The sequence below is a fragment of the Gymnoscopelus microlampas genome (assembly GCF_963454915.1).
Source record: "Gymnoscopelus microlampas genome assembly, chromosome: 2".
In the NCBI taxonomy this organism is placed as follows: Eukaryota; Metazoa; Chordata; class Actinopteri; order Myctophiformes; family Myctophidae; genus Gymnoscopelus; species Gymnoscopelus microlampas.
Genome location: NC_139939.1, coordinates 54,795,210 through 54,807,246, shown reverse-complemented (window position 1 = coordinate 54,807,246; position 12,037 = coordinate 54,795,210). Strand labels below are relative to the sequence as shown.

Sequence of the window (12,037 nt, the reverse complement as noted above, 5' to 3'; positions counted from 1 at the left end):
TCTCTGTAGCATCAAAGAGAAACTTGAGCGTGACTTCTTTCCACTTTGAGCCCGTTTCCTCTGCAAGTGCTGACATTTTTACCATAGAGCCTGCCTGCTTGCTCGGGGGACACGCTCTAAATGTCTCAATAGAAAATCGGGTAGACCAAATACAATTAGGGTTGTTGCATTTGCTCTCCCTGATTTTTCTATTGCATTAACATACTCTACCATACCGATTGGCCAAAATTGCATTTTATTCATAAAAAAAAAAAAAAATTACATAGTGCCCCAAGTTTAATATATTAACCACTTCCAGCTTGGTGTCCCTATTTTAGGAATTTATAATAGGCTCAAAATAAAGTACAACATGGCGCTGAAAGGTAGGGTGTTGTTAAATGGCTCTGTATTCTGCTACTACATTGAGACTGTTTAGGAGTCTCCATGTCTGTCCAGCTCTTTAGTAAGCAGAAAAATGCTTTCTTCAGGTCAGGATACCAATTTTATCCAATCAGGAGAACTCGTATACAGATTAACAAGTGGTGAGACGATGACATGAGCAGACAAAATTGAAGGTCATAAATGGGTAGCCTACACAATGATCATAGTGTTTAAGCCTTAACAAAAACATTTGTTTAGTCCCCAAAAAATGTCACTCTATACCTAGTTAACATAATTATGAACAACATGGTGGTACACATCAGTGGCTCATTGTGTGGGGTGAATTTCCTTACCGTGATAAATGGCAGTGAATGATCAGATTCATCATCCTGTGGTGACTCATAGGATGCATTGACCATAGGTCCTATGAATCACCATAGGTGATTAATTTATACTCCTGATTGAGAGAGTAGATTATAGAAGGACAATCAATTGGTCACTGAACAGTAGGATGAGCATAAAAATGACTGTTACAGCATACCATAGTGAAGTCATTCATACATGCCTTTGCACCACATTAAATATGGACACATAGGGTCATTTTAAAATATTATCTCTCCTTAACACACTGGTTAAAACACAAGCAAACAAATAAATGCCAAAGAAAGCTTTCAAAACGTACTAATTTCTAATTGATAATTGAACTTTGGTATTAACCCATAATTCTGTCCCAGTGCACGCAATACTTTATTTGTGTCTTGTCTTGTTAAAAGGTCAGAGAGCGTGTGTCTCATACTTTTTCTAGTCCAAATGTATTTGTACTATTTTTATGAACTTTTTTCAAAAGAGAAAAAACAGACAAAGGGTTAAAATGGGGGGGAGATGGAAAAGAAAAAAAGAAACACAAAAATGACCAACAAAGGCAACAAGAAAGAAAGAAAGAAACAGAAAGTTTTTTATTTATTTTTTACTTTTTTTGTTTTACTTTTTGCACCACTGTTGATATATACGTATAATAACCTACAGTATGCTCTGGGCTCTAGTTGGCAAAATAAGTTGTTATGACGTCAATGTGGGCGTGGTAAATCCAGCGAAAAATATCAGACCTACAAGCTCATATGAACCAGTGTTGCCATGTCTGCTTATTATAAGCGACTTTGGGCTTGTTTGTTCTGCAAAGTTGCTTGTAAATATTGTTCGTTGCGGGATGCTATGCTGTTTTGGTTGTTTCTAAATTCTAGTTTAACTAGACTTTAGAAACAAACAGACTAAATAATATTTAGTCTGTTTGGGTTGTTTCCTAAATGTTGTTTAAACCAGTGGCTCTCTAATCTCTCAAGAAACAGCAGAGGGCGCTGTTTTTCCTTTTTATTTGATGATGGGTTCCCAGCATAGAGGTTCCCAGATTGGTGGCTCTCGTGGACAATCTCCATCCAAAAATATGTTGTGCCAGGGACCCCCGTACCAGATGTGTTGTTAAAATGTTTTTAAAAATTACAAAATGTTTCGCCTTTTTTCCCCCAAGATTTATTTGAAAATAGCTATTTTTAAATAGCTGATGCTGATGCATGACATGGCTTTAAATTATGGAGTTACATTTGTGTCTTTATTAACTAAACAAAATAAAAAGATTTGAAAAAATAGTATACAGAGCGAAACATATGTTTGAATGAAAACAAATGAACAGCAAAGAAAAAAGATTTGCATTCAAAACATTTGTTTTGCTTTGTTGATTTGCTTGCTTATTTCTCTCGCAAAATCTGGCGACACTCTAGCCATGGATCCTAGACGGTCATCTGTCATGACCGTCATGGATGAATTTCAACCTGGTGTTTGCAGTTTCTGTTTTTGTGGCCCGTACATCTACATAAACGTTCACATTTCAAATATAAAGTGCTTACCTTATGGTCACCGATGTTATAATTATGTACAAGTCCTCAGAAGTACCTTTATCTTCTGTTTTATTCAATGAAAAGCATTTTAATCTGAAGATTGGCCAATTTTTATAGAGTTATAATGTACCAGAGTGCAATACACCTCCCAACCGATGGGTTCGCATAGTTGAAAGCACAATGGAGAAAATATGAAGAAAATGGCCACCAATCGGATTAAAATGTTTTTCATTGAACAATACAGAAGATACAGGTACGTTTGAGGACCCGGACATAATTATAACATACATGGCCATGGGATCAGTACTTTATATTTGAACTTTGAACGTTTATGTAGATGTACGGACCAAAAAGAGAGAAAGTACAAACACTTTGTTGAAGTTCATCCATGACAGTCATATAATATATGACAGTCACTCTGGCTGTAACAGGAAACGTGTCCGTCTATCAAAACGTTCCGGTGGTGTACCGTGGCTCAGCCCAGATTGGATTCCTTCCAGAGAGAAAGCTGTTCCAGTTAAAGATCAATGAAGTTTCTCCTGTCATAAACTGTAGCCTCACATATAACTTTAAAACTATGAGTACATCTATAGCAGGAATAGTAGAGGACATGGACTATCAAATTGAACAGGTTAGACCACATGAATTGACTTCTATAACGTTGTTCCCCAACTACCTTTGTGTTTAGCTAACTGTAAACTGTAAGCTAGTTTAGCCAGACCAGACCTAGTTATTATTATAACAGCCTCTATGGAAAGTGCAATAATTTGTCATTTTAATGAAAAGTGTGATTATTTATCACACGTGTGTGTACTTAACCAATTGATGCTTTTGATGTGTATTTTAGTGCCTCCCCATTCAACCAAATGATTGTGCTGCTGCACAATAATTCCATCCTGCTGCCAAAGCCTGTTTTATTGGTACAACGTTTATTTATAAAACACATTTAAAGGTAGAGTAAGTGATATTTGTTGGATAAAACCAAAAGTTTTTTTTGTTAAAAGGTTAAAGCACTATATTGTGATAATAATCATTGCTATAGAGTGTTTGTTCAGTCACAGGGGTCTCTATGTCTCTCCAGCTCTTTGATAAACAACATATATCTTCATGTAGTTGACACAATGTCAGCCAATCAGGGGAGAGTACCCATTTATCAGCTTCATTTTTTATAGTGTTCCAGTTCCAATTGTGTCTGCTCCTTTCTTTGTGTCATCACTTCCAACTTCACTTGTTTAATCTGTATCCTGACTGAGTTCTCTATCCTGATTGGATACAATTGGTATCCTGTCCTGAAAATGTATTTTCTGTTTAAAGAGCTGGAGAGACATGCAGACTCCTGTTACTGAACAAACACTCTATAGCAATGAGTACTATCACAATATAGGCCTAGAGCTATTTAACACTTATTTTAACCAAAGAAAATCACTTACCCTACCTTAAACTTGACCAGGTCAGCCAAAGTGCTATACAGGTTTAATAATGCAAAGCAATATAAAATGTAAACAAACATATTTAGCATATAATACAAACAAAGGGAAATCAAAACAACAGACAGTTTGGGGGAAAGCATAGGATGCCTTGCTCAACTGTCACAAGGCCAGGGAGAAGAATTGAACCTTTACTAGATATTTAAAAACATTAAGACCTGAGGCCATCCATTCGAAAATATGTTGTGCCAGGGACCCCCGTACCAGATTTATGTTGTTAAAATGTTTAAAAAATATATTCAAAATGTTTCGCCTTTAAAAAAAAAAAAAACATTTGTTTGAAAATAGCATATCTACATGCTTGTAGATCAGTATGGAGTTACATTTGTGTCTTAACTGAACAAAAGAAAAAAGATTTGAGAGAGATTTTTTTATGAAAACAAATTAAATCATTAAGCAAAAGAAAAAGATTTACATTCAAAATAATGTTTTTGCTCTGTTTATATGTTTTCTAGCTCAAATGTTTTTCTTTTTGTTTAGTGAATAAAGACAACCCCAAAAATGACATGTATTTGGCCGCGGACCCCCCCATCTGAAAATGTTTTGTGACAGAAAGAAGAGAAGATTTGTGTTAAAAAAAATCAAAACACTTGCAAAAGTCCAAAAAGCGCAGGTCAAAAGCGCAGAGTGCCGCTATGAGCTTGTAGATCTGCTATTTTTGAAAAAACCCTGGCACAAAATGGTTCTGAGATGGGCGGTCCGCAGCCAAATACATATCGTTTTGGGGGATCCTTGACATGAAAAAGTTAGAGAACCACTGCCCTAGCCCTTGGTGTTAATTCTCAGTCCTTTGCATTGTGTGTGTATTATTTGTCTTTGTTTGTATGTGTGTGTGTGTGTGTTCTGTTCTCTCTGTCCCCCCCCCCCCCCCTCCAGGCTGTGTGTGACGAGGACGTGATGGCCTCGGCCTCGGTGGGAATGTCGGGTTTGTCCGATGAGATCCTGCTGTGCATCCTGCGTCACGTCCCCGTGGGTGACCTGCTGCTCAGCGTGGCGCGCGTCTGCCGCAAGCTGCACACGCTCTGTCGAGACAAGACCCTGCTGACCCACGTCTGTCTGTCTGAGCATTACACGGTAACATAAATAACACCTCATACACAGGCCTCCTGTCACAATTAACCTAATGATCGCCCAACCGCAAATACTTTGTATAATTATCAGAATCCTTTCCATTCATCTACGTCAAAGATTCCCAAACGTTTCAGGCTGTGACCCCCCCCAAATAATCATATTTGAACTGGTGCCCCCCCCCCCAAAATAATCATATTTGAACTGGGGACCCCCCCAAAATAATCATATTTGGACTGGGGACCCCCCCCCCCCCCAAAATAATCATATTTGAACTAATCATATTTGAACTGGGGACCCCCCCCCCACACACACACACACACCCACACCCTCACTCACTCACACACACACACACACACACACACACACACACACACACACACACACACACACACACACACACACACCCTGGCAAGCCCTTGGAATTGTAGGAGCTGAGGCGTTAAATTTAGCTTGATTGGGTTCCAGGAATAAATATTTAATGTTAGAATAATTAAATGTGTTATTATGTGTATGTTTATTTGTTATATCTGCCCTGTGTGCAATGTTTGTTTACAAAGCCTAAAAACATAAATGTTTTATTTGTTGAACATCGTTTCAATGCCAAAAAAACACAATTCAATCGTTGATCACAAATTGCAATTATTTGCAATGACAGCTGACCGTCAACCAAAATGTCACGATCGTGTCAGCCCCCTGAACTAACTCTATTGTCTCAGGATTATAATTCAAAAGCATCAAAAGTAGCAGATCTACAAGCTCGAAACGCGGCGCGAAGCGGCGCGTTTCGAGCTTGTAGATCTGCTACTTTTGATGCTTTTGTGTGACGCTGTAGTATGATCAAGTAGAACGTTAACTCTCTCAGTGCCACACAACGAGATATCCCGAGTTTTTTCTGAATGCCCTCAGTGCCAAGAACGAAAAATTCTGAGTTTTAAAAAATTAAAATAAAATTAATATTATTATTTTTTGGGGAAAAAAATGTTCAGAACCCAAGATATCATTATCTGAAGATTTGCAGCTCCATCTACTCCTTGTTTAACTTATAACTGAAAAAGGCTGTATCTCGCTTCCTAAGCCCTTTTTTTTTACTTTGAAAAAAAAAGAATTGCTGGCACAGTATGAACATATTTTTTTATTTCGTTGGCACTGAGAGAGTTAATTTATGAAAAAACACAAGAAGTTAGAATACGTAGATAAGAGGTTTCTGCCCGACAACAACGATATATCTTCCGTCTCGTGTTTTTTCCCCCTCTCTCCCTCCCTCCCTCCCTCCAGGCCAGTGACCTCTCCGTGCGGCAGATCCTGAAGCAGCTGGCCAATCACGCGCAGTCCCTCAGCCTGAACGGCTGCTATTGGCTGTCGGGCTCCACCATGGAGCACCTGGTGCGTTGCCGGGCGGTGACGCGCCTCGACCTGGGCGGCTGCCGCCTCACCTCCCTGCGCCTCTCGCGCCTCCTCTCCTCCCTGACGCTCCTCCGGTCGCTGGCGTTCGACGTGGCGCCGGGCTTCAACGCCGCCCAGCTGGGCTCCGAGGCGGTGGACTCGCTGAGCCGCCTGTCGGACCTGCGGCAGACGCTGCTCACGCCCAGCTACGGCGTGGTGCCCTGCTGTGCCCAGCTACGCAGGTGAGAGGAATGTGTAGCTTTTTTTGGTCGCGGACCCCCATCATCACAAAATATTTTTTGGTTCCAGGGACCCCCAGAAGCAGTGGGTGGTAAAAGTACTCATTTTTACTTAAAGGGACTACACCATGAATTTCAAACATAATAATAATATTTAATATCATATTGTTTATGTCCCTGAAACGTTTTTCAAAATGTTCCAACTAACTTCTCTCTGGCTTATAAAGCACTTTCACCTACAATACCACATTGTCCTGTTTGGCACGGGGCGCTATTGAGCCAGTTTGTATGCATGTTATCGCCTGGTTCTGTGTGGAAAAAGTAAAAAAAAAAAATACATTTTTGGTTGCCTGAGTGTTTAAACTGGGGTATTTTTGGGGATAGAAGAGAGGTAGGGGAGACCAAAAGCACACAAAAAAGAAGAAAAGAAAATCATGGTGTAGTCCCTTTAAATAAAAGTATCAATACTGCAATGTAGAAATACTCTAGTCTGTAAAAGTTTCCACTGCTATGCCCTATATACTGTCAGAATCAGCTTTGTTTGTGTTAGTTTTGGGGCTAAAAGAGCCTTTGAGAGCTGTTTCACCGTACAATGTAAGTCAATGAGGAGTATATTTAGAATTAACCAATTATTTTTGATTTCTTGTTCACCTTTGGAGTTTCGTACATCCTGGCAAGGTTAACTACTCAACACAAACCTCTACCAAAGTGGTCTTGCCCTTTAACATTGAGTGCCAGAATTGCCAGAATTATTTCAGAATTAGGTTGTCCCAGTGCCAGAGTTTTTTTCAATGTAAAAAAAAAAGTGCTTAGGAAGCGTGATACAGCCTTTTTCAGTTATAAGTTAAACAAGGAGTGGATGGAGCTGCACATCTTCAGATAATGATATCTTGGGTTCTGAACATGTTTTTCAAAAAAACAAAAACAAAAAAAAAACACGTCAAACACGTCATTGGCACCCAGCGCCATAGCGGTAAAAACACGTGAAACACGTTAATGGCACTCATGAGTACCAGAATTTTACGAAAATATATCACTTATATCACTTTAATAAAGATTGAAGATAATTTCATATTACAAAGCATTCAGGCAGTTTATTTTTGATCTTTAGCTTCAACAAATGTATTCATTTTCAGACGTATGAAATATTTTAAATGGCATATCCATCTTAATCATGAATTAATTCATAATCAGAGACATTAGTTCTCATCACATGCTCCTGATCAGTGGTCATGTTTAAACTCATTCTCGTTATGCTGTCAGTCATCACTGGTATTCATCGCTTTTATCCCTTGTCGTGGTGGGAGACAGTGCTGGTCCCATACAGCAAAACGCTGAAAGAAAACAACACATATATATATTATGTTTGGAGTATAAGATACAAATATAATGATAATATCAATAATAATAATGGTAAAGTAAGCTAATAAAAAAAGTTTAAGTTGGGACGTTTAATCTCTTTTTTACTATTTTAAAAAGAGATTAAATAGCAGATCTACAAGTTCACAATGCATCACATCGCAGCACATTGTGAGCTTTTGATATGCTATTGCACTATATAAAAAAAGATTGCTTGTGAAATGCACAAATGAGATAGACTGGTAAGGACAGACATTAGAAACATAGAGACATATTTACCGTCCCCTGATCTGCATAGCGAACACAGTCGATGTAAGGATCTCTGGTGTTTGGATCCGGGCTACACACATAACAACGAACCTGGAGCTGACAGACAGACAGACAGACAGACAGACAGACAGACAGACAGACAGACAGACAGACAGACAGACAGATTAACAGACAACTGTTAATAATAATAGTATTTTGTTACGTCTTTAGACATCACTGAGCCTTCATTGATCAGAGTTTCATAATGAATGAGATGTAGCCTATTTCACCAACCCGTTTGAATGGACACTCATGGCGATGTGTGTGGTCATTTGCACCCGAAGCCTTTTCACAGACTGTGTTCTTCAAACGCACGTCGATTCTCACCCGGGGTGTGAGTTACAAGAGAACAAGACAAGACACCCAATTCAATTCAAGTGCCAAATCCCACTTCAGCATGCTAACTTCCCAGTAGGAGAAAGACTGTAGTTATTAGCTTGGAACCCCCATTGATGATATCACTGGTAGGCAGGCAGGCTTCTCAACAGCCCACCAGTGAGACACAGAGTGAGTAGACTGAAACGGTGCCATCCAATAATGAGCATTAGTGAGGATCAATTATATGAAGATAAGGTTGAACATATAGAGCGTGCCAAAAATCCTCAAGGGGGCGTCAACAAGTGTCATTTGGTGGTAGCGGCGGACATCTTTGAGGGGTATAAAACAGGTTGACTTAACATTGCCCCCCTCAAGTATGTCTGCAGCTACTATGCCACGCCCCCCCCGTGGTGACGAGTCGTTGGCACGCTCTATAGAGCAAAGAGTTTGTCGTCCCAACGCCCCGAGTAAGCATGTTTGGGGACGGTGGCTGGGGGAAAACTCCCCTTTAAGAGGAAGAAAGTTCAGTCAGAAAACATATTTATCTGTGGTGTTTTTGTCCTTCTGTCTCTGGCTCTTGTGAGCTTGTAGATTGGCTAATTTTGCTTTAAATTACCAGCAGATACATTGGAGCAGCTCTGATATGTGTTTCACAAGAGAGCACACTTACTCTATCATAACGTAAAGCTACATTAATTAAAACAAAACACAATGCAAAAATGATGATTCAAAACACAATGAATACAATAATAGGAGGATATTACCTGTGCTACTTCACCGATTTGAAAGAAGTTCAGATGTCCATGATCAAGTTGTTGATTAGCTTTATTCAGAGCCAGATCAACAAAGCTCTTCAGGCGAGGTTCCATCTGGCTGTATGTCTGTCCTGTCGCCAGGCAGAACACACAGCTCAGGAACAACAAGCACACACTGAGTCTCATCATCTTCTGCAGCATGGATCCTGAACAGGAGAATATAGGGTTAATTGTGTAGACCATTGGTTCTCAAAGGGGTCCTTGGGGGGAGGATACCAGGGGGTCCTCAGCTAAATGTGTTAATCTAGCTTTTTCCCTTTTTTTCAAAGCAAACATTTTAACTCAAATCTTTGCTTCTGGAGGAGGCCCTTGGCATAAAATATTTTTACATATAAAAATAATAATAATACATATCATTTTGGGTGGTTCTTCACACTTCACCTTCAGAACAGAGTTATTACAGTTGACTAAAAATAATGAAATAACAGAAACTATAATTGACAAATTATTAAATAAAGGTAGGGTAAGTGATTTCCTTTGGTTAAAATAAGTGTTTAATAGCTCTACATTCTGATAGTACTCATTGCTATAGTGTGTTTGTTCAGTAACAGGAGTCTCTCCAGCTCTTAAAAAAACAGAAAATGCATTTTCAGGTTGGGATACCAATTTTATCCAATCAGGATAGAGAACTCAGTCAGGATACAGATTAAACAAGTGTAATTGGAAGTGATGACACAAAGAAATGAGCTGACACAATTGTAACGGGAACGCTATAAAAATTAATCAAATAAATGGGTACTCTCTCCTGTTTGTCACCTACCTGAAAATGTATTTTCTGTTCATTAAAGAGATGGAGAGACCGGGAGACCCCTGTTAACTGCTCTTTTATGCTTTCTATCCAGAATATTAACCTTTTAACAAAAACCTTTTTGTTTTAACCCAAGAATATCACTTACCCTACCTTAAACTGAAATTAAAACAAAAACTAGGCTTCACAAAAAAACAATGGCTAACTGCAACTGTATTGTCTGTTTACAAAACTAACTACAATCATACAGAAATTTTCCTTATTTTTTTGTCAGTATCCATTTTTTTCCTTTAATAATATAGCAAAAATACCAAATCTACAAGCTCACAATGTGTTGAGAGCTTGTAGATCTGCTATTTTCACGATATTTCTTAAATCCCACCACTGAATGCCTAAAGTACTAAAACTTTTTTTCACAAAATGTAAAATGAAACTGGCACATTGGCTTTAAAAACTGATTAAAAGTCAAAACGAATGACAAATAAAAACAAATAAAACATTCAAAACCATGATTACCTTTTGTTTCAGAGGAGAATATAGTGATGTCTAGTTGGTCAAAGCTCGGTCTATAGAGAAGTGGTTCACAAGATTGTTTTTCCTGGAAGCTCCCCTTACTTATATCTGAGACAGGCTGAGACCACTCCCATCACACACGCACACACACGCACGCACGCACGCACGCGCACGCACACACACACAGACAGGTTTGTATTACTATACTTGTGAGAACATCAACATTTTAAAGAGTGATTTTATGAATGCCATTTTAAAACAAACTGCCATTTAGACCAAAAGCCTAAAACGACACGATTGCGCAACTAAGTGTGAATGACACAGCATTTCAGACATGTTAAGCCAAAGCACGCTTTCTGGCAGTGGTGGAAGAAGTACTCACATCATGTGTTACTTATTTAAAAGTATCAATACTGAAATGTAGAAATACTCTGCTACAGGTGAAAATCAGGTAATAACATTTTACTTCAGTAAAAGCTATACAAGTATTGGCATCAAAATATACTTAAAGTACCAGTAGTAGTGCAGAGTGTCCAACAAACAGCCCAAACAAAGTAGTCCATTGAAGTAGATAGGGACAACTCCTGTTGTCGAGGTAAGCACAACATTTTAGATCCCTTTTAGAGCAGGGGTTTTCAACAGGTGGTCCGTGGACCACTTGTGGTCCCTGAAGGTATTGCATGAGGTCCCTGACCATGTTGCAATATGTTTTTTTCTTCTTGTTCCATGGAACAGTGCATATTATCGACATGATGACATGTCAATGTTGTCAGTTTTTGGGAAGTGGGAGGTCAAGAAATTCCACAGAAAAGGGAGTTAGAATCTCAAGAAGGGGAAGTGTACCGGATTGCCTGATGGAGTCATCATTATTAGGAAATGTGGCCATATAATTGCATGTGTCTGTGTATCCATGGACCACTGGTTGAGAAACAGTGGGATGTATCATGGGATGCATGCATACAGTAGAAAGTGTTAGCAAAGCACTAATCTTAGCTCTAATCTCACCCAACACAACAGTGGTCCCCAGGTTGATTCTTAATCAGGGTGGTGGTCCCTGGTTCACAATCAGTTGAAAACCCCTGCTTTAGAGAGTTTCAAACTATACATTTCACTGGAGTTTAGGCTAGCACTAGTATTTAGCACATAGCAGTGACATATGGTACGTTTTTGCCTTGAATACACCCACTAACTACATTGAAAACATCACTGCTACTGCTTAGATGAGGAGTTATTTTGTTGCATTGGAATTTCTGAGGTTTTAGACATATTTTAGTTTGTTCAAGACAGTATATTTAAATTTAATATTTTTTGGTTATTTTGTGCTGCACCACTAGGCTATAAAGATACTAATTTAGTTTACTCGTTTTTAACCAATGCTGCACTAATTTGACTTGTGATTTAAAAAATCCCCATAAAAAATGACAGCAATTCATTGATGTGAAAAATAAGAAATGTACTTTTACTTTTATTTGTACTTAAGTATTTTTAAAAGCATTTACTCTTGAATACTTAAGTACATTTAAAAGCAAGACCTTCTTTACTC

At 38.7% G+C, this 12,037-nt stretch overlaps 2 protein-coding genes across 6 annotated transcripts in view; one reads left to right on the top strand and one right to left on the bottom strand.

The window, feature by feature from the left end:
* LOC311035120 (uncharacterized protein) overlaps window positions 1–12,037 on the bottom strand; it is a 47,088-nt gene that overhangs the window by 18,344 nt on the left and 16,707 nt on the right. For 2 of the 5 annotated variants that reach the window (XM_084043198.1, XM_084043199.1), the window contains 5 exons: window positions 10,498–10,612; window positions 9,183–9,379; window positions 8,335–8,439; window positions 8,071–8,157; window positions 7,484–7,766 (listed from right to left, as the gene is read on the bottom strand). In XM_084043198.1, coding sequence (XP_083899324.1) covers window positions 7,692–7,766; window positions 8,071–8,157; window positions 8,335–8,439; window positions 9,183–9,379; window positions 10,498–10,612 — 579 coding nt within the window. In that variant the 3' untranslated portion in view covers window positions 7,484–7,691. Of the gene's footprint in view, window positions 1–7,483; window positions 7,767–8,070; window positions 8,158–8,334; window positions 8,440–9,182; window positions 9,380–10,497; window positions 10,613–12,037 lie in introns of those variants that run through there. The other 3 variants (XM_084043201.1, XM_084043202.1, XM_084043200.1) reach the window with 3 other exon arrangements.
* fbxl18 (F-box and leucine-rich repeat protein 18) overlaps window positions 2,767–12,037 on the top strand; it is a 41,565-nt gene continuing 32,294 nt past the window's right edge. Inside the window, exons 1-3 of the mRNA XM_084043145.1 lie at window positions 2,767–2,883; window positions 4,616–4,813; window positions 6,086–6,435. Of these exons, the coding sequence (XP_083899271.1) occupies window positions 2,830–2,883; window positions 4,616–4,813; window positions 6,086–6,435 (602 nt within the window). The 5' untranslated portion in view covers window positions 2,767–2,829. The remainder of the gene's footprint in view (window positions 2,884–4,615; window positions 4,814–6,085; window positions 6,436–12,037) is intronic.